A 26922-nucleotide genomic window follows, 5' to 3' on the forward strand; every position below is an offset into this window, starting at 1 on the left:
ATACTCAAGGACGAAGTCTCAGATTAATAATCAACAGTTTCTTGATTATACATTGGCTGTGAGTCTGGCATTTGCACATTGGATTTGAGGCACACACCACTGGCTTTTTTTATTGGAAACCAGATACGAACTGGAACTCGCTTTCACCTCTAACTCCCAATGCAACGTTTAAAGGAAGGAATACTTCTTTGGCGATCACTCACAGCCGAGTAAGAATGTCTTCCATAAACACGGTTTTAACAATGAGTCCGTAAGTGACTGTGGAGGCCAATTCTGGAACCACACGGCCTTCCATAGTAGGGACATTAGTCTCCAGACAGGAGTTGATCACGGTATGGATTTGCCAAGCGTGTCTTCCTCTTAGCACATTTCTCCCTTGTGTCCTGAGTTCGAGTGTCTTCAAAGCCCATGACACCTTTGGTAAAGGCTGTTCTCCAACTGAAGCGCTCGCAGGCAAGTGTTTCCCAATTGTTGATGTTTATACTACATTTTTTAAGATTTGCCTAGAGAAGGAAGGAATACAAATGCAATGGGATAAAGCAACACTACTGCACCAATAGAAAAAGAATGTTTTAATTTATTAATAATAGAAAGCAAAGAGTTAATCAAAATACAACTTAAAATACAGCCTCATTTTAGTGTAGCCCATAAATCAAGACCATAAAGGGAGGAAACATCAGATATTCACCCGAGCCAGCTATTCATGCTGGTCCTACATGGGCCAGCAAAAAAGCCAAGTGGAAATTTACATGCGAAATCCCATATACGGGATCAGAGTGAGTCCATGCCAAAGGCCAGGCGAAACAGCTCCATCTTGCAGGTAGCCATTCCAGAAACAATAGCAAACCCAGATCAAGACAAAAGGCTGTGATTAACTTAGCTGGGAAAAAGGGACATCTCTTGTGTTTGGTGGAGGTCAAGGTAAGGGAGGGGCAAGCCCTGATGCTCAAGTTTCTGTCGCCAGACCTTTCCAACATGTGATGTATTTGTGATATATGCATGATGTAATTTTAGGGGTGTTGTGGGTATCTTTGTAAAACTGATAAAAGTGGGAGCCACCCTTTGTTCTCTGCTTCTTCCCCGTTCTCCCATGTGGTGGGTTGAAGTCCTGTTGCAACAGTTATTTGAATGAAGACCAGGCCTACTGGCTGCTGTTTTTTTCCTATATTCCTGGCTGGTGTCTTTGTTTGGTAATCCTAGTGAGCCTGAGGATTTTCCTATAACAAACATGTGCATCAAGGCAAATAGTTTTTAAAAACAGTACAAGTAAAAGGTAATGGTAAAGGACCCCTGGACGGTTAAGTTCAGTCAAAGGCGACTATGGGGTGCAGCACCCATCTTCCTTTTCAGGCCACTTTCTGGAGGATTTTTCATTTTATAGTAGACAAATATTTTTAAAAATTATATGCAGTTTAAGCCTTATGGTGTGCAAGTGGTGTTAAAATGTAGTGTAAGTCATAGCTGTCAACTTTTCCCTTTTCTTGCGAGGAATCTTATTCGGAATAAGAGAATTTCCTTTAGAAAAAGGGAAACATTGACAGCTATGATGTGATTACTTTGCTTCTCCACATCTGATTATTATATGTTGCTGAATGGTTTGGATTTCCAGGCTGCAATGGGAATGCAATAAATGCTCAGTTGGAAGAAGTCTCTTGATTTGCTGTTTCTTTTTCACACAGATGTCCCACCCTAATATGTTGGTCTATCATTTTCAAAATCAAACATCTTTATTAGGACGCCTTTTTGAGGACTGGCCGAAATACCATAAAAAATGTGTGGAAGCGTGAGAGATTTCCAGAAATTTTCATAATACGCCTGGCAGGTGTAATTTGCCCACGTTTCTCTACCATAAAATAACGTGCTCAACACACAATCCTGGTTACACACCTAGGATCACCCCCCATTATCCACTTCGACAAACCGCCTGAGCCTTGTTTCCACGCGATCCCCGCTTTGTGTACAGCCCTGCACCTCCCCCAGCGGGGTTTTATTGACATCTGGTTCTTGCAAAACTTGGCTAATTTACAAAAAAAAACAACCGCCTCTGCCTCTTGGACTACAGCTCCCATCTTCCCTAGTTCTCTGGCTATACTGGCTGGGGGCTGCTGGGAGTTGGAGTCCCTTCGTACCCTGAACTCCGGCGCTGTTTAAAAACCCGCCTCTCGGAGGGGAGGGGGGACTGACGGCACCTTGCCTCTCTAGGGCTTTCCTGCCCTCTATTGTGCACCCGCCCGCCCCGCCCACCAGCTCCCTGCTCACCCAATCGCCGCTCCGTCCCTCTTTTCCCGCGCGCCGCGCCGCGCTGCTTGTCCGGACAGGGAGCGGAAGTGGGCGAGGGGATCCCTTTTTCGCTGGCGGGAGGCGAGGTGCGCGCGTGTCTTTCAGAGGCAGCGCGTGGCGAGGGCAAGATGGCGGACGGTCCAGGTGGGTGCGCGGCGTGCGCTCGGGGTGAGGGCTGCTTTCTCCGGACCTGAGGCGAGCTTCGGGCGTGGATCTGATCTTTTCGGGTGCCCTCCATGCGGGCGCAGTGGGGCCTCCTGTAACATGAGGAGGGATCGCGCTTCTCTCGGGTCGCGGAGAGGATCGCCTCCGGGGAAGAACGGGAATTAAATGCTTAGTTTTTAAGGGGGGGGGGAATGGGAGCGTAGGAAGAATTGCTGAAGTTCACAGATTTAGCGGAGGGTAGTGTTTAGCTTTCTCAGCCCTGTCCTGAGTCCGATCGTGGCGAAGCACGTGGCTACTTGTACAGTGTTTGGAAACGACTCTCTGTGCATGCTCGGATGTAGTGGGTTTTTTGGGGGGTGGGGGGTGAGCGATTCCACAAAGCGAGATTGACCCTCGCCTCCGTCTTTCTTTTTGAGGAGGGTGTTGGGGAAACTTTGCCGCCGGGTAAGGGTGCTTGGAGCAAAAACCGTTTTTACTCCATGGTGCAGCCAAGTCCGAACATGCTTCTTTAAGTCCTCATATTCCTTCAGTTTCCACTTCCCTTCTTGTTATGTTAATAAATCTCTGTATGTTGGCCAACCTCCTTAAGTGATGATGTTTCAATAGGAGATATCCACCATGGGGTTTTGGGTTCTAATAAATCTTTATATTTCCCCCACACTTTCATCAGTGTTTTTTTATTATGTGATTATAGAACCCTTTATGTACTTTACCTTTTCCATACCAAAGATATGCATGCCAACCAAATCTGTTATCATGTCCCTCCAACTCTGTTGTTTCCTCCTTCTCTAACGCCTGTCTCCGCTCGTGCGCCTCCGTCTTTCTTTTTGGGGAGGAGGGTGTTGGGGAAACTTCGCCGCCGGGTAAGGGTGCATGGGGCAAAAACCGCTTTTACGGGGGATGTTCGCTTCTCAGCGCTGGTGGGGGGGGGGGAGAGAGGTTGCTGTTCTCCCACCTTGGAGCCGATTGTAACGTGTTCAGTGTTTCACAGCATGTTTGTTTCCTTTTGGAGGTGGGGGGGGGGGGAGATTCGCAGGAACTATCGATATTCCGTGGCTGCAGGAAAAATTGCATTTGAGGAAAGGGGCTAGTGCTTTCCAGTTTGCCCACTTAAGGCACTAAGGCGCTTGCCCACGTGGTTGGCCTGCATGAGCATTGACTGCAGCCAATTTATCCCATGCAACTGTTCCTCCAGTACCTCTCTTGCAGGTTTCTTTGGTCACCCACAGCACGCTCTTGTGTTTTTTTTTATAAGATATTTATTAAGATTTTTTCACACATTACAATAAAAATGAAAAAGAAAAAGAAAAATGCAAAAGAAAAACAGTTAAAAACACATTAATTTTCCGTTTCTTATTTTCCTTAAACTTATTTCCCCAGACCTCCTCATACCTCCCTTTTTTGTATTCCACTTAAATTTACTAGTTCAGCTTTTATCCATTTATAAACCTTTGTTTCATATTCTCTTAAAGCATTACAGCTAGAAACCCCTTAATTTCTATCCAACATCCTTCTAACATTCATTAGTTTTACAATATTTCTGTAAATAGTCTTTAAATTTCTTCCAGTCTTCTTTCACCGACTCTTCTCCCTGGTCTCGACCCACAGCACGCTCTTGGTTCCTCTTGGGTTGGAGTGATGGTTATTTGCAGCACCTGGCAACGGTGCTCTTGCAAACCTAGAATAATGGTGTTAACTGTAATATCACCATATATAAGGAATCTTGTACTGTACTGTAAACTCTTACAACCCATTTTCATGCCTTATTCCTTTCTAGGTGCTATGTGCTAGTGGTAGGTGGGGCCAGAGGCAAAAGGGGGCAGAGCATTAAATGCAGATTTGTACAGTAAGCTAGTTTCTTCATGCTCTGCTCGATGCAATGCAAGCAAGAAGCATGAGCCAAGTTCAAGAATGGGTTCCAGACTGGCAAAAGCACAAAGCAAGGCTGTGGGTTGGGGAGTATGTATGGCCTGGGAAGAGTTCACAGGGCTAGATGGAGAGGCTGGAGGGTTGCATTTGGACTCCAGGTCATAAGTTTCCTATCTGATCTAAAATTTGAAATCAGATTACTAATTTTAGGTTTGATTTTAGGTGGGTGAACAATGCCAAGTTTACTTCTAGTTCCATTTATTTGTAGCATTGTTTTTATTTTTTGTCTTTCTGTAGGCTCTGTCTCTAAGAAGCACAAGAAAAAGAAAGAACAGAAATATCTGGTAGAGGAAGAGGTTGCTGTGAGTTGCTTTGTGATATTGCTTAATTTCCATACTAGAATTCTATTTAGGGCAAGAAATTTTAAACCTCTCTGCACCCTGTAGCCTACATGGTGCTTTGCAGATTTTGCTGGACTACAGTTCCCACCATTTATTTCCTGGGAATATGCTGTTCCCAGGGGTGTGCAAACATTCCCTCTCCTGTTCAGCACTGTAGTTATAACTTTGGCTGATAAGTGATGAGGGCAATTGATTGTGTAGAGGCATGCATTCTGGGCAGGAGCTAATAGTAATAGTATGCTCTCTTTGTAGAAGCCCCTTATAGATAAAATTGTTGCATGATGAGGAAAAACAGCAACGTGAAGAGTGCAGTTCTAATTATTTGCTCTTTGTGTCTAGACTAGAGAATATTGTTAACTTCCAAACTTGATGAGTAAAGGAACATGGTGGCCAGCATGCTTCATTGGCAGTTATAGTTGCTAATCTGCCTATTTGATTGTTCCTAGGATATACAGTATTCTGAAGAATTCTTTATCAAGCCTGAATCCAGAGTGGCTCAACTGGACACATCACAATGGCCTTTACTTCTCAAGGTAAACAGAACTGTGTAAATGAACTACATATTTATTTATTAGTGTTCTATATAAAGCTTATGATATAATTAAATTTAACTAGAGCAACTAATTTGCAGTATAATTAACTCTCAAAATTCCATTAAATTTACTGGCAAAAAGAAAAGTTGTTAAATTTTTGTGGCTGAGGTTTTTTTATCTTTTATATTTATCTTTATAAATATTAAGATTCTTAATTGATAACCATATTCCTAAATATTTCACCTTTTTATGAATCTCTATGTTTATGAATTGGGACAAGTCTTTCTTCTCTGATTCTTTTAAGTTCTTAACTAATAATTTGGTCTTGTTTTTATTAAGTTTAAATCATTGGATCTTTTCTATAACTTTAAGGAGAGAATTATTGGGTCTTCTACTGTAATTACTAAATCATGAGCAAATGCTTTCAGTTTAAATTCACTTTTACCTGTTTTTATTCCTACAACATCTTTATCAGCTCTTATATTCCTTGCTAATACCTCTGGGACCATGACGAACAGAAGCGGTGATAGGGGGCAACCATGTCTGGTTCCGTTTTGTATTGTATATTGATTTGTTATTACCTGATTAACAATCAACAGTATTATCGTCTGTGAGTAAACAGCTTGGACTCCCCTTACCAGTTTTTCTCCAAAATTCATTTCTTCAAGAATTTTATCCATGAAATCCCATGAGACATTATCAAATGCTTTTTCCAAATCTATAAACATTAAGGCAGTTTGTTTTTCATTTCTTACTTCAAGATATTCTATTATATTTAAGATACTCCTGATGTTATCTTTAATTTGTCTGTCTGGTAAAAACCCTGCTTGATCTTGATGAATATATTCTTGCAGGACTTTTTTCATTCTATTAGCTAATATGTATGCAAATAATTTATAATCATTGTTTAATAATGAAATAGGTCTATAATTTTTTACTAGCGTTAAATCCAAATCTTGCTTTGGAATTAATGTTATATATGTTTCTTTCCATGTCTCTGGGATTTTGCCTGATCTTAAGATCTCATTCATAGTGTCTTTTAGGGCAGTGTTTCCCAAACGTTTTTGGGCAACGGCACACCTGCTTACTGAAAAAAAATCTCGCGGCACACCACCATTAAAGCCCCGCCCCGTGACGTCAGCGCGCAGCGTCACGCCGGGAGGGACGCACAAAAGTGAAAGTTTTTCCCCTCCCCCTTGCCGGGGAACCTCCAAGCTTTGGGCAGGCAGGCAGGCAGAGCTGGGAAGGGGGTTTCCAGGGGATACGGCAGCTCCTCGAAAGGCTTCTCTCAGCTGCGCTCAATCCTCCTCGGAGAGGATTTCCCCTCCGGTCCCATGCCTTCGTTTGGGGCATTGCTCCGGCTGCTCCCTCTCCCGCCGCGCAGGAGCGATGCCTCTCTCTGGCTCTCCCTCCGCGCAGGCTGAGGGAGGGAGGGAGGTGCGCGTGTGACCCGTCTCTGCTGGGAGACCAAACCCAGCGAGGCAGAGTCGCACGGAGGCGCCCAGGCAGCGCTGCCGGCTGCGAGGAGGAGCGCCAGGCAGCAGCAGGAGGCGCGGCCTCTCCTCGCCGCCGCCGCCCCACCTCTCGCCGCCCGACTCGCCCGCCTCCCTCCAGGCATCTCGCGGCACACCAGCCGATGTCTCACGGCACACTCGTGTGCCGCGGAACACCGGTTGGGAAACACTGTTTTAGGGGAATCACAAGCTGTTCACCCAATTTTTTATAATACTTTGCTGAGAGTACACTCAGTCCTGGAGATTTACTTGTTTTTGCTTGGTTTATTGCTTCTGACACTTCCTGCACTGTTATTTGGTTATGTTAAAGTCTGAGTTTTTCCTTTTTTTCTTTTTGGTAAGTTACTGTTTTTTAAATATTGATCTATCTTACTTTTGCTCTCATATCCTTTCTTATATAAGTAGGTAAAATATGTGACAAAGGCTTCTCTTATTTCCTTTTTGTCTGTAAATTTTCCATTCAACTTTATTCTTGAATTTTTTGTTCATTTTTCCTCATTTGCCATGCCAGCAGTTTTCCTGACTTATTGGCATATTCAAAATATTTCTGTTTCACTCTCTTAATTTTCCACGCTATTTCTTCATTAATAGTAATTGAATATTGTATTTGTAATAATTTGATTGCTTGTTTAACTGATTCTTTCTTTGGTTTTTTAACTAATTCTTTTTCTAATATTGCATCCAAAATTTCTCTTTCCTTTTTTTCATTTAATTTTCTTTTAATTTCTTTTTTCTTTTAATCTTTGGAGTTGCATTTTGTTGGACAAACAGTCCCCTCATCTTAGCCTTACTAGCATCCCACACTACTTGCTGCCTGGTAACCTTGTTAAGATTCAAATCAAAATAGTCTCCCAGAACCTTTTTTGCTTTTTCCAAAAACATTTAATTTTTTAATTTTTTTAAAATATTTTTTATTACATTTTTTCCAGATAAAAATAAACAGCATAGAAAAACAAAAAAAAAAGAAAAGAAAAGAAAAAAGACAGATTATTTCCAAAGCTTGTTTCAATCCTCCATCAAACTTCCCCACATCTCCCGCACAATGCAATCTTAATAATAAATTTGTCAGCAAATTATAACCTTGTTTCGTGTGTTTCTTTTGTACTTTCAATTGCATTTTAGGTTTAAATTACTTATTATCCATTTACTCTATAAACACATTTATACATTGGTTCTTTCATTAATATTATCTAATTTCATATATGTTCCACTCTCATTGCTGGGGCTAACCTTCCAAATCATGCGAAATCCTATAATTCATATAGCTTATAAAGTTTTTGCAAATAGTCCTTGCAAATAGTCCTTAAATTTCTTCCAGTCCTCCTCCATTGCTTCTTCTCCCAAATCTCGAATCCTGGCAGTCATCTCGGCCAACTCCATGTAGTCAATCAATTGCGTTTGCCACTCTTCCAGTGTGGGCAAATCTTGAGTCTTCCAGTATTTGGCGATAAGAATTCTTGCTGCTGTGGTTGCATACATAAAAAACGTTCTAATTTCCAAAAACATTTTATCATCTAATATGTCTTCATTCAATCTCCATCTAAAGGAGGATTGATTTTCCTTTTGAGAGCAAATCTTAACCAGTTATGTGATTTTTAATTGGCCGAGCAACTTGTTCTATATCAAATAGTTCCAATGAGTTTTAAGACATTGAGATTTGGCTCCAACCTAAGAACTCCACAGCATTAATTGTTCATTAATTCTTGCTTGCTTTGGATTTTTGTAGAACTTTGACAAGCTGAATGTGAGGACAGCACACTACACACCCCTTCCTTCTGGTTGTAATCCCTTAAAAAGAGATATTGCCGAATATGTAAGGTAAGGCAGGATAGAGCTTAAGAGTAGATTTCCCCCACATGGTGTTCCTTCTGTAATCTGGGGGAGGTAGGTTAGTTATTAAACACTTGGAAAAGCCACAAATGAGGCTTAGATGAACACAAGTTTTGGATGGGACTCCACTGCCCACTTTAACCATTACCGTCCTCCATGCACGTCGGCCAAGTGCACATAAGTGCAACTTGTTTTGACCCCGTTCTTCCCTTTTCCATGTTCAAAAAGATCTGCATGTTGGCAATTGCACACCATTTGGACGTGCCTGAAATGATTGCCACCTGTATAGTGACTTGCATACATTGGTCCTTACATATTGCTTTGTATCACAGCTGCAGAGTTTAGGGTGCTGGATATTCTCTTGACCCTACTATTATGTTTTGTAGGGTTTTTTATTCTTATTTAATACCTGCCAGTTACCGTAGTTTCTTTGTTCCATCCATGAATGCTTTTGTTTGGCACAATGTCTCTTAACTTTTACTGTGCCATGTAATTTATAATCTAAAAATTGTTAGTCACAAACTGTTTGCTAGTTCGCAAACTGGGAGGAGGGTAGGTACAAAAGAGTTGAAGCTGTGTTACTACAACCGTATGCCAAAAAAATGTGGCATAAATATCAAGCACAAAACTAGCACCACAATTCAGTATTGCCTTGGACACTGTATCCTGCTTGAAATCCCTAGTTGCTGGTAATGCAAATCTGTCTTGTTTTAAGGTAGATTTGGGTCCTAATTCAGGTTTGTTCTTTGAAGAGCAAGCAGAGTCCACAACTATGTAGATTATTGTTAACAGTCCCTGTGGTTCTCTTCCAGGACGGGCTTCATCAATCTGGACAAACCTTCTAACCCTTCTTCCCACGAAGTGGTGGCCTGGATCCGCCGCATCCTACGTGTTGAGAAGACAGGGCATAGTGGCACATTGGACCCCAAAGTGACTGGGTGCCTGATTGTATGCATTGAGCGAGCAACACGCTTGGTCAAGTCTCAACAGAGTGCAGGTATACCATCTGCTTTGTCTCTTTATCAAGCCTAGAAGTGTATTGCTTGACATAGAAACAGCACAATCACCGGTATGGTGAAAAAAGTAAATTAAAGTGGCCTCTCCTGACTACTCTTCTGTCGTCTTCCAGGCAAAGAGTATGTGGGAATCGTTCGGCTGCACAATGCAATCGAGAGTGAGGTTCAGCTGTCAAGGGTAAGTCTCTGCTAGGCAGGAAAATTTGAGAGGTAGGTGTGTGTGTAGTCATGAACATCAGTGTGAATGATGGCAGTAGAAACTTTTCCCAAATTAAATTTAGCTGTAGGGGTTTACGATGAGAGCAACTATTTCCTCACATGGATATCATGCAACAGGCATGAATGTTGTTTAAAATGCCACAATAAATCACTGTTAAAATAATCACAAACAAAAATTAGATGCAAAAACAAATCAGAGTAAGTTTCAATTTTCAAGAGTAATTGACTGTTTCTTCAGACCAAGAGTGGCAGCACAAAGCAAATTGCTGCTTGTTTCACTTTCTGCTGGGTAAGATACCTTTCTAGGAACCAGAGGTATGCTGTTCTGGGTTCCATGATGGAAAAAAGGCAGGATATAAATATTTTAAAATGAATACATACTTTTTTGGCTTATAATCTTTGGAATGTTTCTCTTTGTTGTGAATCAGAGCTCAAATTGTCAGTCTCAGTCTATCCTGTTTGCTATGGGAAGTATACTTTGGACTGTGTCCCTTGAAATCTGTTCACATGTATGGGAAGGGCAGAGTGATGATGCTGTTTTATCCATTCTCTGAGTGATGCTGTTCTATCCTTCCTGCAACACCAGGATTCCTGTTCTAGGTTCTTGGTGCTGTGCAGCTTCCAGCTGCCTGCAGAGTAGACATAGAGCAAGCAGAATCGAGGCTCCTTTTATTTGGGCCTTGGTTTTCTAAGATTAATGACAACTCTGACTGCCTATAGCCGCATGGTATTGAAGCCACCCTTGTCATTACTAGAGATGCCTGGGGGCAGGGGACAACAACAGCAAATATTGATTTAGTGGTCTCTATGATCTGGGAGCAGGTTCATAGCCACTTTAAAGAAGTTGAGCTGCCTGCATGGTGGTGGTTTCTTCAAAGATCAATTGGAATTTCCCAGGAACATTCTGTGCATACTTGTGAAGCAGAGTGCGTACCATTGCTCAGCACTGCAGGTAGCAATTGGAGTTCATTTTGTTCTTTGGTAACCTTGGTGACTAGTTGATGAGTACAGCTCCCTGCTTGCCTTGATTTAGCCAGATGTTTTGCCAACTCATGGTTTTGCATTACCATAACCTTAAGACCACATCGTACCAAACCAAAGTTAAATTTACTAGGTGAATGCAATTGATAAAATTTGTCCTTCCTTGCATGTGTCAATCATGTATTACCACAAGGGCGCAAGTATTTTAAAGTGTTATCTGATCTGCTTCCTTCTGCAGGCAATAGAAACACTGACTGGTGCCCTCTTCCAGCGGCCCCCACTCATTGCTGCAGTGAAGAGGCAACTGAGAGTCCGAACAATCTATGAGAGCAAATTGGTAGAATATGATCCAGAAAGAAGATTGGGTAATGAAACTGTTTTGTATGAGGTCTGCAGTATCACTGGTGGAGGAAGAGGGGAGCGGGGGCAGTGCACCGCCCCCGGCAGGGTTATTCCAGTGGGGTGCCATCGCCCCCACCTGCTCTCCGCCCCCCCGGTACCGGAACATGAAGCTCCTCCACTGTGCAGTATGACTGGTTTTCCTTTAATGCACTCCTTGAAGAGCTGTGGTTGGGAACCAGGGACACTCCAGATACTGTTGGACTATAGTTCTCTTCATCCCCCACCATTAGCCATGCTAGCTGCTGCTGATTGAAGAGTGCACCAGCATCTGAAGGGCCACAAGATAATGTGCCTTAAATCATGAGCTTATGCTCAAATCACATCTGCAAAGCAGAAGCTGAGCTTTGAGAAATTGAAAAAGTGATCCCTTCTCCCCCCCCCCCACACGGAGACCCTTTCTAGGTTACTTCCTAAGCCTCTCCAGCCTTTCTTCTCCCATTTTTTATACACTGCTCTGGGTGACTAGATCACTTCCTTGACCAGTTTGAAGTCTTGTGTTTTCTTAGGATGTTTAAAGCGTGGGTGGCTAACTTGTGGTCCTCCAGTTGTTCCTGAACTACAATTCCCAATAGCCGCAGCCAGCATGGTTGATCTTCAGGTACAATGGGAGTTGCAACTCAGCAACATCTGGAAGGCCATAGGTTAGCAACCCCTGGTTGGAGGTGTTTTCTGAGCCAAATGATGTAAAACAGATCGCATAGCACACAGTGCAAAGATGACTTACATCTATCACCCAATACTGATGGCTCATGGATGCTTTCTGTTCGAACTCTTTAAGTCAACAGAACTCCATAACTCACACATCTGCTGTGACTCTGCCCTGTTCTCAGGTATCTTCTGGGTGAGCTGTGAAGCTGGGACCTATATCCGGACATTGTGTGTGCACCTGGGCTTGTTGCTGGGAGTTGGAGGTCAGATGCAGGAGCTCCGGCGAGTGCGATCCGGGGTCATGGGAGAGAAGGTACGTTGCAAGGTGTACGTCAGAGCACATGATTGTCACTACCCAAAGTGTTGAGTTCAGTACAGGGCTGACTCCCCTGTTCTGGTAATTAAACTTTGGGACAGTGAGTAGTTGGGAGATGTCAAAGGCAGGAAGCTTTGTTTCTGCCAGTTCTGTCCCCCCAACCCACAAAAATTACCCATGGCCCCTATGAGACTAATTGCACAGAATCCATTATTGACTGTTCGTTACAGGTGAATAAAACTAGTGTTTCTGGAACTTTGATAACTTTATGTTTGCTAAGCTCATGTCAGCTCCGCAGAAACTTGGCTTCCAACTCATATTCAGTCCTCTTGTGTAGGGCTGCTCTCTGCAGTTCTCTAGAGTGGGGAACAAACAACCGCTCAGTAGTCCAAACCTTTCCCTGCATATGATTTCTGCAGAGCAGGCTAGCTTTGCTGGTGACATCTTCCACGTGGGGAAAGAGCTTTAGGCTATGTGAAGAGAATGCTGTAGAATTTATGAATGGTCAAACTTAAATAGTTGTATGGAATTGCAAAGGAGAGGCATTAATGCTGTCTTTCCCAATCTGGTGTCTTCAGTGCATATATTAGACTGCAGCTCTCATCATCCCTGACCATTCCTTGTTGGCTGGGGCTGGTGAGAATTGTAGCCAAAAACAGGAAGAGCACCAAGATGAGGGGGTTGCTTTACCTTGTGGCTCTTCACTATTCACTCTTTTGTTTTTGTCTGTGCTAACACTTGCCTTTGTGTTTGTACCCCAATTTCCAGTGTGTTCAGGACATGAAGCTTGTACATGGAACTATCTTCTTTTCTCCCAGCCCTTTTGCCTTAGGCAGTGGCCTGCATGCTGGGAGGTGCTATGGCTCAGTGATGGTTCTAGCTCAAATGCTTGGCATCTGCAGCCAGTGCAGGATCAGATTGCAGTGATGGAAACTTAAGAGTTGCTGCCCATCAGAATAGCAATAGTTGGGATGGATGGTAAAAAACACACACCCTGGTTTTTGTGTCAGGCTGCTTTCCATATTCCCAGTTATATAATATATTGGGGTGGTTTCTGCTTCTAGGACCACATGGTGACTATGCATGATGTGCTGGATGCCCAATGGCAATATGACAACAACAAGGACGAGACGTACCTCAGGAGGGTGATCTTCCCCCTGGAGAAGCTGCTGACATCCCACAAGCGACTTGTTATGAAGGACAGTGCGGTGAGTTCCCAGGACTTATAGCCGAGGCACCACAGTCCATCGCTACTGCTTTAACAATGTCACTTTTTTGTCAGACTGTCTCTTAGAAGAGGCATTCCTCATTTTCTTTGATTGCTGCCTTCTAAATGATGCTTCACTGTCTGCAAAAGTATTTTTATTTAAGAATCTTAATAAAATTATGCAGCCTGACTGCTTTAGTCCTAATTTCTGCTTCCGGGGCTGTTTAAAGGTGGGAGGGGTGGGGGCAGGTACCTTAAGGGAGTGAATGCCACTGTTGGTAGTTACAGTATTGACGGTGCAGGATGCTGTCCAGTATGGAGCTTTTCTTACCACCACGCCATGCAAGCCTCTTGGTGAGGAGGTATAATTTTTGTGGGCGTAACTCCAAAGACTTGGGAGTACATGCATTGAAAACTGAAGAACAGAATTTTAGAGTGATAGCTGTTGGTTGAAGCATGATCATTTTTACTATTTTCTGCTCAGGTGAACGCCATTTGCTATGGTGCAAAGATCATGCTTCCTGGCCTGCTGCGGTATGAAGATGGCATCGAACTCAATCAGGAAATAGTTGTTATCACCACAAAAGGAGAGGCCATCTGCACAGGTGAGAACTGGCAGCTAGGCACTTGTCTTCTTAGGTGGTTTTAATTGAGTTGTTGCAAACATAGGTGCTGGCTCCCTGGGTGCCCGAACACCTACAGAATTCCAGCTAGCAACACAGATTCCAGCATATCCAGCAGAGGTTTCTCTCCCCAGCCCTGCTGCCCTTTTATCAGGCTCCATTGGCGGGTGATTATGGATCAACACTTCATTGTGGAGTGCAATCAGTTTCCTTCTTCCAGTACTGGAATGGGTTGCAGTGACAATATGCCTATTTGACATGAGACTACAGTGCCATCTAGTGGCAAATCAAAACATAGTTTTCTTACTGTACTTTTTTCGATCTATTACATCTCCTATTATGCACTGCTTTGAGTTCGGTGCTTTCAGTAGGAAACTGCTCGTGAAATGAAATAAAAATGGAATGGGCGGCATTACATATTTTGTTGGAGAGAAGATGCGTGTTCAACGCCACACTCTAGCTTTGAAAAATGGTCCTGCAAGTGTGACCTCAGATTATGGACACTTGGGTTGGGCAAAAGCAAAGTGTCTTGGTGAATGAGAATGTGAAACAGTGGGAACAACCATGCAGCTTAGCTCTGTCCCACTGAGAAATGAGGCCCATCTTTCCTGCTGACTCCCCAAGTGTGTTTGGAACTACATAGTAATCTTGCAAATTGCCTTCCCCTTTTAAACAGCTTTCTTCAACTTCCCCACCTGCCTGCACTTGCTCAGGGCCACATGTGAAGTGATGATGAAGTTTATCCATTCTCTGAGTGTTGCTGCTCTGCCCTTCCTGCCACATCTTGATTCCTGTTCTTGGGTCTTGGTGTTGAGTGGCCTCCAGGCACCTTTAAGCCTTCCAGTGTTCTACTGGGGGGCATGGGGATGCTTGGCTGGCTGCTGGCAGGGCCTGGGTGGAACAAGCAGGGTCAGAGGCCTTTATGGGGCTCTGACTCAACCAGGAAGAATGAAACTGTCTGATCACATATTGCTCTGGTGTGCCTTTTCCAAACGTAAAAAATCAGTGCAAGAATATGGGCAAATGGCATTAAAATACCCTTGTGGGTGGGTGTTAACCTGTGTTCTGCTTTCTAGAGGGAGAACCTCCTTTAGTAGTAAATAGGGATGCTACAGGGGATGTTGTTGTAAGTCTAACTCTGGTGGGTTACAGAAAAAGCATGTGTTGGGCAATGCCAGGTTCTGTACTGTGTCATTCCTTAGGGTGCTCAACCTGTACTCTTCTTCCTGCAGCCATTGCCTTGATGACAACTGCAGTGATCTCTACTTGCGACCATGGAGTTGTAGCAAAAATCAAGCGTGTGATCATGGAAAGAGACACGTACCCTCGCAAGTGGGGACTTGGCCCAAAAGTGAGTATTGAGATGGCACCGCGCCATTTGGCTGTACAGGGGAGCAGATTCAGAAGAGCAGTTTGATGCTTGCTCTTGGAGCAACAGAATTTTCAGGAAACTGGGTGCATCATCCCACTGGGCGTATGTTCGAACTGTTTGCTTGGTGCCTCAGCTTTGTATCAAATTGTACATACTTGGCTGCACTTTCAAAGATCTTGGCCGCACCTTGCTACCACAGAAACGGGTAGAATCTCTGGTCACTTGAAATGGTTGCTTTTGCTGTTGGTGAGCCGAGCCAAATGATGTTAAAGTAGACTTCAAGAGCACTCTGTGCAAAGATGACCCAGATCTATCACCCAAGACTGATGGCTCTGTTAGGGTGTAGACATAAGGGGTGTTGGGTCCTCAAGTCCCATAAGAGCAAGAGAGATTTGTTTTATTGCTGCTTGTGGACCTTGAGGGTTATGGAAATGGCAGCAATAAGAAAGCACATGCCCTTGCCTTGTGGCATATGTTTCCTCTGCTTATTTCCCCATAGGCTTCTCAGAAGAAGATGATGATCAAGCAAGGCCTGTTGGACACACATGGCAAGCCCAATGAGAAAACTCCCCAGGCCTGGAAGACGGATTATGTGGATTATAATAGGTAATGTTTGCAGCTCCCATTGCCTTAAGTGGGGGTGGGGTAGGTGTGCTGGTTTGGGATGTACAAAGTGCATTGTGCTAGAAAAGGCAGAGCAGGGGTTGCTATTTCCTTGGGGCGGGAGAAGCAGGCAGTTATCCCTTTCTAGCCTCCTTTCTATGGCTCTAGAGGGAGTCAGCCTGCTAAATGAAATAAGGAAAACTGCAGTTTGCCCCCCATGCATTTTGGGTGTGTTTACCAGCTTTCCGAACATCACCAACACCAATGTTCCAATTCTAGTATAAAAAGTTAGGTGGAACAGGGTAGAATTGTACATAATGCACCAGATGGCTGAAAGATGCAAACCAAGCTCCTGTTTTCCTCCCAGGGTTGCTGGAAAGGAAAAGGTAAAAGAGGAAGTCGCCCAAGAGGAGCCAGAAAGGCCACCAAAGGTTTGTTTGCTGCAGGACTGCATTCCAGCATTTTATTTTTATTTGGGCAGTGTCTGTTAGAGCCTACCTTTTAGTATTGTTTTGAATGTGGGGGGCTTGGGGGGGCATTGAGAAGACAGCAGGTAAAGATCTCCAGAGTAGCTGTGGGTGGTGTGATCATTAAAAGCTTGCTGCCACCTGTAGCTGCCTGCAGTACTGGTGACCGTCATTCACACTGAAGCTTGGTCAAATTCAAACTGTTTTGTGTGGCAAGGGAGGTTGAAAAACCTGTCAATTCTCTTGGAGGGGTGTTTGTGTGCGTGCAAATATTCTTGCCATCTCTCTTCTTTCTACTCGATCATATAGATGGGTAACATGGTTACAGGCTGATTTCTCATCGTATTAGACGTTTGCCCAGCACCCTCCAGTTCTGCCCAGGTTACTACCTAGTCTTTGTCAAGTGAGGAGATGATGTCTCCTGGTGCTGGGTGAGCAGCCTTATTTCATCCTCTCTCTCACAGCTAACAGTACAATCAAAACCCTAAAGTAGTGCACTTTGCACCTTGCTCTGCAGGTAACTGCATGTGAATGGCTTGAAATCCCTGGTTTTATCTCTTGTTGACACATGCAGGTGCCAAACATGAGCTCCTTTGCAAGATCTGTCTTAAAATGCTCCCATAGAGCAGCCTGTATAGTAGTGCCCTGTCCTTGGCTGAAGCCTGTCTGATGTGTCTTGTTTCCCACTCAGCGGAAGCGGGAGATTGAAAGTGATGGGGAACCTGGTGTAGCAGCCTCCTCTCCCCCAACCTCTCCAGAGCTGCAAGCAGAAATCAAGAAAGCAAAGAAGAAAAAGAAAGAGAAGAGGAAGTCAGAGCTTTCTGAGAGTGGCAGGGAGCTAAGCGAAATGGTAGGCCTTGTGTAACCCACTGTGCTTGTGTGCCAAGGAATCAGCTGGTATATGCACACTTGAAAGAAAAATCGATTTGCACACATATGTGCATGACAATGGCTGTGAACAGCTCAGCATTTATCTTCCATTTGGGAAGAATCTCACTTTCAGTTGTGGCTTTCTGATAACTCATGAATACAGTAGCTTCTAGTTATGTAGTTTGCATGTGTCTCTTAATTCCTTTGGGGCGAGGGACATGGATATGTGGAATGATAGAAGGAGAAAGTGAGGGGGAGCCCTCTGCAAGCAATGAATTCAATTTCTTGCAGCCCATTGTGTAGGGTGACAAGGGAGACTAAGGCAATGATTCTGTTTTGACCCGTGGCCATTCTTACAGTTGCCCAACTCCTGCGCGACCTACTCCCAGCAGGAAAAAAGCACTCATCCCCAATACCAGAGAGGTAGCCAAAAAAAGGGTGGCTGTTCTGAACTCTCGTTGTTTCTCCTCTCAGGGCAGTAACACAAGTGTGAAGAAGAAAAAGAAGAAAAAGAAGCAAGAAGAAACTGAGAGCTCAGAGTAACCAGCAAGAACCATCCAGAGCAGGCAGCCTGGGCCAGCATAAGAAAGAATCTGAAGGCCTTCATGAAAGTGCAGACTGGATCATTGAGCAGAGACTTGACCTGATTGCTGTGCAAATTAATGTACTTTTGTGGGGGGGCCAGCATGACAAGCTCCCTCTGTCCTGTTCTAAGGATAGCTGGAGGAATTGGAGGCCACAAACCCACCCAGGCCTTGGTGACTGTGAGGAGTTGCCCTGAGCTTGTGAGACTCCTTTTCTGGGGGTAACACAAGGCAGCCCTTGATTTTGGCACTAGTAGCAGAGTCTTCCTTTGCCCCTCCTGCCTTCTTTGTTTTTCCCTCTGCTTGAATGTGCAGGAGCTGCTGAATGGTAGCGCCAGCTTGTCTATGGGTGGGGGTGAAAAGGGGTTTTGTTGTGAGTGGTCAGATGCTTCACTTTAAAAATTATGTTTTTGTATTGACCTCCTTGTGCTTACTTTGACTCTCTTAATGAGCCAGAATCCAAACGTTTCCCCTCAGGGTACCATAACGCCTCCTGTTGCTTTTTAAAGCAGATACTGATTTTGGGAGGGAGGAGAGATCACACCTACAAGTCTTGGAAGACTTGCTTCTGGTCCTTGCAAGCTCACATTCTCCTTGGTCCCAGATGTCTTTCATTCAGCAAAATTGTCTTGCTTCCTAATCTGGTTGGGGCTCGTTGAAAAGAGATACTGAAGCAGAGCAATAGTCCAGATCAGTGTTTTATCCCACATGCAGTTTTTATAGGGGATCAAGCCTTCCGTCCAGCTTTTTTGACGGCTGAGAAAACGATTGGAAGTCTGTACCTGTCCCTGTGCTCACATGCACATGAGGTCAGGGAACCTCTGCATATGGCTGTCGCATTTGGGGGCAGATGCTGTGGTCTGTTCCCACCCATTTTCCTTTTATTTCCCCCCACACACCCATTTTTAGCCAGCGTACCAAAGTTGATTTTAAAAGGAGGGATGGTTCTTAATTTTTTATTAAATTACAAAACTTCCAACTCTTACTTTTGGTTTCTTGTGGTGGTGGTGGAAGCTTCTACAGAAGGTGGGGGGAGAGTCGGGCCAATTTCTTTGCTATGCTTTCAGTTAACTGCTCCATGTTGGGTTTTCACAAGTGGTGGGGGTTCCACGCACAGTGCAACCATTTAAAAGAAATTATATGTTGACTGACTTTGTCGCAGGCCAATGGTGAAGTGACATAGGCAAAACCTTGAAGTAGAAGCAGTAGTGATGTGTTAAAAGGGTAAAGGACCCCTGGATAGTCAAAGGTGACTATGGGATGCGGCGCTCATCTCGCTTTCAGGCCAAGGGAGCTGGCACTTTGTCTGCAGACAGCTTTCCATGTCATGGCCAGTGTGACTTAACTGCTTCTGGCACAACAGAGCACCGTGACGGAAACCAGAGCGCACGGAAACACCGTTTGCCTTCCCGCCGCAGCAGTACCTATTTAATTTACTTGCACTGGCGTGCTTTTAAACTGCTAGGGATAGAGCGATGGGAACTCACCCCATAGCGGGCATTCAAACTGCCGAGCTTCTGATTGGCAAGCCCAAGGGTGGCGCTGTGATCTAGTATTGTATTAGGCAGGGTTTTTTTCATCCCAAGAGTGGTATTCTGTTGTGGAAAACCTGGGGGGGGGGGGAGCACATGTCAGTGGTTGGTGGAACCAGATGCCAAAGTGAATAGAACAATGGCCTTTTGCTGCTTACCTTTTGGGGCAGTAGGTTACATTCCAACTATGCAGAAACCACACACTACCCTCCTTCCAAACAAGCAACAGGCATTAGTCCACTTCAGTGACACTTTCATTGGGCTCCCAAGAGCATTCAAGAAGGGTGTGCCTGGGAAGTCATCAGAACCAATTAAGAGGCCTTGAAGGACTATGTGATGGTCCTGAGATTCTCCAACTGCTGTAGAAGGCTGGGGCTTAGCAGGTGCAGCGTGTACAGTTGGGGAGTGCACTTTTGAAAATGGAATATGCCTTCTCCAAATTTTACACTACCACAATGACGGCCACTACAAGGTTCCCAAGGCAGGATTTCCCAGGCTTGCTTTGAGGTCCTGCTGCCTAAATATTTGGATGCTAGCTCATGCCACCACATCTTTGGATCTGAGTCAGGAGGTGGCCTAGATAGAGCTTGATGCTAAGGGAAATTGCTGTATTGTTTTGTTTGGGCCACGGTGCCACACTTAAAGCTATAACCACCAGAGGGTATGCCACATAAACGAGCTTTGGGCATAGTTTTCTACTGCTGCTTCTGCCAGCTTAACTTTCGATAAGTTGTCTTTGTGCCCTCATCTTGCACCCACAGTTTACACAGGCAGTGATCAAAGAACTTGCTAAAAACATTCACTCAGAAGAGAGAAAGAAACAGCCTAGCAAATCAACTGGCAAATAATAGGCCTTTTCTAGGTCCCAGGAATAGCAGCCTAGTGTACCTTGCCCTTCTGATGAAAAGAGCTTTATGTTGGTAGAGGATAATGCTCTGCAAGACATTCCTCAAAGGAGTGATGCAGGCTCTCCAAATTGCTTAACCGCTGCAACCAAAGCTAATGTAGATGCCTCTGTGTCCAACATTGGAGGAGGGGAAATAAGAGTTTAGAAAACCGGAATCACTGAGCCCCAAACCTATGGGTATGTCTGCCAGAGAAGCCCATTTTCCCCAAGTATTTTTCACAATGTGGTAGAAAGAGTAAAAAGGGAACTAGCATGGTTCAGTGGACAGGCTGTAAGGTCCCACTTGTGGCTGCTTTAATTGCTGGCACAATTGCTCCAAGGGATGGAGATTTAATGCATCAGAAGCTGGCTCTCAAGCCTGCCTCGGCAACCATACATTTGTCTCCTAGGAGCAATGGTGGTTGGCTGTTGTGAGTGACCATGCCGGTCTAGTGGGGGATACCACCAGCTGCAGGTGGGCAGCTTTTAAATTGGCGCGTTTTTGGTCCTCGTGGGTAAGCGTCTTCTGCCATCTGGGGAGTAGTGGGGGTAATAACAAACACAAGTCCTGCAATATTTCAACACTTTATTGCTGCTTGGTTTCCCTGTAATGGACTCAACCAAAGGCCCCTATTGCACATCTTTTGGGTCTTTTTGGTATCCTCAAAGGTATGAGGTTCAATGGAGGTCAAGCTTACACCCTTAACCGCTAGTTACATATCTCAATCTTGTTTTAGACATGGACAGTTAGTTGAATAACAACCTCCCACAAAGGTTGTGCTTGCAGGTGGAGGTGGAATGAACTTGCTCTGTTAAATCGTTTTTGATAAGGCAAATATGGGAGGGAGGGCAGTTATTTTGCATATAACAAGTGAGCCACCCTAACGTGAGAAATGTGCCATGATCAATTTCTTTACAGAGCACAGCATGCAGGTGCTGAGAGTCTTGAGTTATTTCCTGTTCCCTCCTTGTGTCATGAGCTGCCAGTTAAAACTTAATAGCATCTACTCTGGCTCCCAAGAGTGTGTTACTCACAACTTTACTGATTCTGAGCATGAACAGTTGGACAAGTACAAGTCTGTAGAGAGACAATGGTCCACATGTCTGGGGAAGGAGATACTGATCACTAGCTGCCTGATCACCCTACAGTGGGTGACAGCAGATGTGTAAAATTCAATGAAGCATCCACTCAGAAGATTAGTGTGCAATATGTGGGGAGCTTGAAGGAGCAGTGGTGTATTACAGTAAGGAAATCTCACTTGACAAGATCTAAAGAAATTAGGGTTCTAAAACAGGTGGCACTGTTCAGTTTAAAACACAGCTCAGCCTGCATCTTGGCATTCACAGCATATGGCTTTCACACCAGAAGGTGCTCTTAATATCACTCCTGAAGACATCTTAATGGTTTTGGATAGGGGTTTTCCTCCTTATGTGCCAACATTTGTATGTGTGGGCTACCCTGTGCTAAGCACAAGCCATGCACATACTCTTCTGAGGGTGTTTGCAGCTGGAAGGATGGGGCTCTTGCCCTGGCAGTAACAGAGCAACAGCTGCCCTGAGGAATGGGGACAGGACGAGAGGGTTGTGCATTGGACAAAGCACAGAGCAGGCAAATGGGTGACCCTCTTTGTCCTCAACTTACTGTAATGAGGGCAGGCAGAGGGGATCTGGGAGCTACCAGGCCAGCTCAGTACACCCAAGACACAGGAACCCACTGGGGAGAGTTGCAAGCGCGCTCAAAGGCCGCCTGGAGTTGCTCAAGGCTCTCGTCAACACCATTGTTCACCAGCGACAGGTCGAAGTAGTGAGCATATCTGCTCCGGATGGCCTCTGAATCTTTCTGAAGCTGCAGCAAAGTATCCGACTGCAAAGGAAGAGGAATTGTTCGCAGTTAGTGACATCAGGTAGACAGTCTAGCCGAAGCTGCTCTGTATACTTTGCGGGGTTTCTCAGTTCAGCATGCGACGGCCTTGATGCAGCCTAGAACTTTGCTAAACTCCTTGCAAAATGGCTAGGCTGCATATATGTGGTGGTGGTTCTTGAAATGTGCCGATTAGTCCTGGGTGGCCTTCTTAGTGATATAATTCCCATGGTGCACTCATTAGCTCTATGCATTTTAATTCATGCGTACAAACATCAGACCTCTCAACACTTAGGATCTTTTAATACTAATCAGTTCGCCCCCCCCCCAAGTGCATTCTTTGCTGGGTCAAATCACCTAATCCCCCTCTGCAAGAATCCAAGCAGGCACCAGGTTAGGAGTGGGCAACCTATAACTTTCTAGATAATTGAGTCCAACCCCACCCACCATATGGCCTGTGGACAGGAATAAGACAATCTGTAATCAACAAGAGCTGGAGGGCACCAGGCTGGCTGCTAGGTTATCTGGTGATCCCTAACAATTTTGGTGGTGTAAGCAACATACTTGCTCTAAATCAAAGGAGCTGTGTGGCAGAATGGGTGGATATAGCCAGATTAAACCCACTCTACCGAAAGTTGCATCTTAAGGGAAAAGAGATCTTGGCTTCATTAAACTGCTCTCTAGCAAGACGTATGGAAGAAAGGTTAAGGCAGTGGTCATCAGCCCCCACCCTCTTGTTTGGTCCAATGGCCCATTTGGGGGGAAGTTGTCATTGTGTTCTGCTAAGGAACCATGCCCCAGAATCTACTGCTACATGCCAGCACTCCATAAAGCTAAAGGGACCATGAGGTCCAGTTGTGGCCGACTCAGGGGTTGCGGCGCTCATCTCACTTTATTGGCCAAGGAAGCCGGCGTACAGCTTCCGGGTCATGTGGCCATCATGACTAAGCCGCTTCTGGCGAACCAGAGCAGCGCACGGATACGCCGTTTACCTTCCCGCCAGAGCGGTACCTATTTATCTCCTTGCACTGATGTGCTTTCAAACTGCTAGGTTGGCAGGAGCAGGGACCGAGCAACAGGAGCTCACCCTGTTGCGGGGATTTGAACCGCCAACCTTCCGATCAGCAAGCCCTAGGCTCTGTGATTTAACCCACAGCACCACCTGCGTCCCGCAGGCACTCCATAGTAGAGGCTTAAGTGTGACTTATCTAAAGGTACCTTGGAAGTCAAACAGAATCCATTCCGGAAATCCGTTTGACTTCCAAAATGTTCAGAAACCAAAGCACAGATCCTGAATGGCTGCAGGAAGCTCCTGCAGCCAATTGGAAGCCCAGTTGGATGTTTGACTTCCAAAAACAGTTCACAAACCGGAACAGTCACTTCTGGGTTTGCGTCATTCAGGAACCAAAACGCTCAAGAATGAAGCTGTTCAAAAACCAAGGTACAACTGTACTACGAGGGTGGAACATAAGGAGATGGGCACCACAATTCAAGAAGGACACTGACAAACTGGAACGTGTCCAGAGGAGGGCAACCAAAATGGTCAAAGGCCTGGAAACGATGCCTTATGAGGAACGGCTAAGGGAGCTGGGCATGTTTAGCCTGGAGAAGAGGAGGTTAAGGGGTGATATGATAGCCATGTTCAAATATATAAAAGGATGTCACATAGAGGAGGGAGAAAGATTGTTGTCTGCTGCTCCAGAGAAGCGGACACGGAGCAATGGATCCAAATTACAAGAAAGAAGATTCCACCTAAACATTAGGAAGAACTTCCTGACAGTAAGAGCTGTTCGACAGTGGAATTTGCTGCCAAGGAGTGTGGTGGAGTCTCCTACTTTGGAGGTCTTTAAGCAGAGGCTTGACAACCATATGTCAGGAGTGCTCTGATGGTGTTTCCTGCTTGGCAGGGGGTTGGACTCGATGGCCCTTGTGGTCTATTCCAACTCTATGATTCTATGATTCTATGATCTAATGTAACACTGACACCTCTTACCTGATCTGCCTTGTCTGTGGGAGCGATGAACACAATGAAAGGAGAGAACTCAGCTGTGTGGATGATCTTCAGTGTCTGGGGGGAAAGAAAAGAGCCATTGGGGCATAGTTCCTACAAAGCTAAAAGGCTGCATACCCACACGCCTCCCTGCCTGCCTGCCTGAATGACAAGCCTGTCTAGGATGCTGCAGACTAGCGTTACCTCATTTTAGGGCAAGATGCTCCTGCAGCATCTTTTCCTTTCAGTTTTGTTCTTCAAGAAATGGGGAACACACTCTCACTAAAGCATCTAAAATGCTTCTACAGTTCCCATCTGACTTAGAGACAAAGCTAGCACAGTACCCCCCCCCAGTTTCAAGTCACTCTGAATACATGGTGCGAATGTGTCCAAAAAAAGTGAGGCAAGGAATTCAGCAGTCCTTGCACTTCAGTAAACATGTGCACAACTCTGACTTTTGCATTGTTCATTCACCCATGCCAGGTTCTCAAGGAGTTTAAATACACCGGTCTCTTTAGCACTTTCTCCTGGGCTCAGCGGGGCAGAGGAGAGGCTAAAACAAGCTGCTGTTCACTTACCAATCCCCTTCCCTTTGATCCTACTCCCATTCCCTTCCTGTGCACCTTCAGCATAGAACATTTTGTGGCTAATATTGCCCTCTCCTCCACCTCTGGCTCCTAAGCTCTTGTCCCTTTACAAAGGTTTGCAACAAGCTAAACTGTGGAGCAGGGAGAGCAGGGCTAAGTAGCTGGGGATGTTGAGATGGAGGGGGTTCAACAACACCTGGAGGACCACACGCTCCCCATCCCGAAGCTAAAGGTACAAAGGTGCTCCCAGAACGCTTCATATATATTTTTTCCAAGCAGCAGGCTGCACTTTCCTACCTGTGGCTCAATGTCCAGAATAGCAATTTTGTCCTGCTCATGAATCTTGTGCACAGTCTCAAATTTGGTGCCGAACATGTTGCCCTGGTAACTCCCAAACTCCAGGAACTCGTTGGCAGAGATGTCTTTTGTCATCTCCTCCGTGGTGACAAAGTGGTAGTCTTTCCCATCCACCTCGTTCTTCTTCTGAGGGCGGGTGGTGTCTGCAGAAGAAGGGGCACAGAGAGACATGGGAGCTGGGCTGCTGCAAGGAGATAGCAAATCTGCCTACAGGTCCAGTTTGGGTTATTTGGGAGCTCGGGGAAGGAAGAACACCACTGGAGGGAATTCTTTACAATCTCAAGTGGAGGAGGAAGAGCAGAGTGCATTAGTCATCAGAGGACCTTCTCCGCATGTTGGAAAGTGCTGAAATCAGAACCAGCCTTCTCAGTGGTAGCCCCCCGTTTTTGGAATGCTCTCCCTAGGGAAGCACACTGGGCACCAGACTAAAACACTTTATTCACCCAGGCCTTTCACTGTTAATTTAGAGAGTTGTGTGTTATGGGTGTGTGTGTGGGGGATTTTAATGCTCATCTTTCAGTGGGGTGGACAGAGGTCCTTTTAAAAATATTATTGGATAAGCATGGTTAGGTGTAGTGTTTTATTAAATCTGCTCTGGAGAGTCCTCTAATGCTTTGAAGCAGGTTTGGACAGAGAAGAGGGGAGGGGAAAATTACATTATGCAAGAGGAGGTCTGCTACACTAGCAGCACAGCAGCACTGGATACGGCCCAATGTCTTCTATACCATATGCTACTTTGGTGACACACTGCAACCGAAAGAAACGTGCAATGGAGCCAGTCTGGTGCTGTAGTTCAAGTGCTGGACATAATTATGCCTGGGAGACCAGGGTTCAAATTCCCACTTGGCCACAATGCTCACTGGGTGACCTTGGGCCAGTCCTAAATTCTCAGCCTAACCTGCCTCACAGAGCTGTTGTGAGGATAATATGGAGAGGGGAAAGGAGCACATATGCTAACTTACAAGTCTAGGAAGAAGCTGGGACAGAGGCTAAGCAATGCTAAATAAATGCCACAGCGGAAAATTTTGCGTTCTGGGTGACTTACATGGAATGGGGTATCCAAACTTCTCCGGGTTCTTGCTGAGCAGGGTGTTCTTAATGTGGCTTCGGCCAACTCCGCTGGCCCCTGGCCCAAGAAAAGGAGAAAAACAATAAAAGGAAAATGATGCTCCAGCTCCATAACCAAAGAACTTCCACTTACATCAGGGAAAGGACATATCACAATGTAATGTCAAAGTCAGCCTCTTTTGCCCTCTCTCTAAGGATGAATAATTTTGTTTGGTCTGCATATTTTTAAGTGAGCTGGATCAGAATGCTATTATCCTTTATATTTGTGACACCCCACCCAAAAATACTACCAAAGTGTGTAATTTGTGTTTGTGCACATGTGCATGTGCGTAATGTGTTAATGAATGTGTACATTGAGATAATTCTTAATTATGAGTAATCACAAAATACTTAGTTAAATAAACATTTTCATACACTTCTTTATGCCAAGATCATTTGCAGAAATGGGACAGAACAATTATAGGTGCACTCATTAAAGCTGACAAAGAGGAGACATAGACCAGACACAGACCAATCCATCCATTCCCTGCGCTTATCTGACCATCTTAAACCTACACCACTGACCAGCTTTAACCAGAATATAAATGACCTTATCTAGCCTCTGATCTCTCCGCACTCCACAATCCTTTTTTGTCCATTAACTTTACCACATCTACTCAGAGTAGAACTAGCATTGGGTTGAAATCCATTGGCTGCTGGAGTGTGGCTGGGTATAAGAACACATATAGCTGTGACTACGTG

General features: G+C 44.9%; 2 protein-coding genes across 2 annotated transcripts in view; one reads left to right on the forward strand and one right to left on the reverse strand.

The window, feature by feature from the left end:
* The first annotated feature begins 2305 nt into the window (after window positions 1-2305).
* DKC1 (dyskerin pseudouridine synthase 1) lies at window positions 2306-18319 on the forward strand. Its single transcript, XM_081179908.1, has 15 exons — window positions 2306-2424; window positions 4612-4676; window positions 5162-5248; window positions 8489-8580; window positions 9405-9589; window positions 9722-9786; window positions 11047-11173; window positions 12041-12171; window positions 13239-13382; window positions 13866-13986; window positions 15237-15355; window positions 15876-15982; window positions 16347-16410; window positions 17138-17296; window positions 17791-18319. Exons 1-15 carry the CDS (start codon window positions 2409-2411, stop codon window positions 17857-17859), a joined length of 1551 nt encoding a protein of 516 aa, XP_081036034.1. The 5' UTR covers window positions 2306-2408; the 3' UTR covers window positions 17860-18319.
* Window positions 18320-20887: 2568 nt separating this feature from the next.
* Window positions 20888-26922, reverse strand: part of MPP1 (MAGUK p55 scaffold protein 1) — a 49604-nt gene continuing 43569 nt past the window's right edge. Inside the window, exons 9-12 of the mRNA XM_081179909.1 lie at window positions 26159-26239; window positions 25054-25256; window positions 24173-24247; window positions 20888-22182 (exon numbers count right to left, since the gene is read on the reverse strand). Of these exons, the coding sequence (XP_081036035.1) occupies window positions 22006-22182; window positions 24173-24247; window positions 25054-25256; window positions 26159-26239 (536 nt within the window). The 3' untranslated portion in view covers window positions 20888-22005. The remainder of the gene's footprint in view (window positions 22183-24172; window positions 24248-25053; window positions 25257-26158; window positions 26240-26922) is intronic.

Source organism: Podarcis bocagei (genome assembly GCF_964188305.1).
Source record: "Podarcis bocagei genome assembly, chromosome: Z".
Taxonomy (NCBI): Eukaryota; Metazoa; Chordata; class Lepidosauria; order Squamata; family Lacertidae; genus Podarcis; species Podarcis bocagei.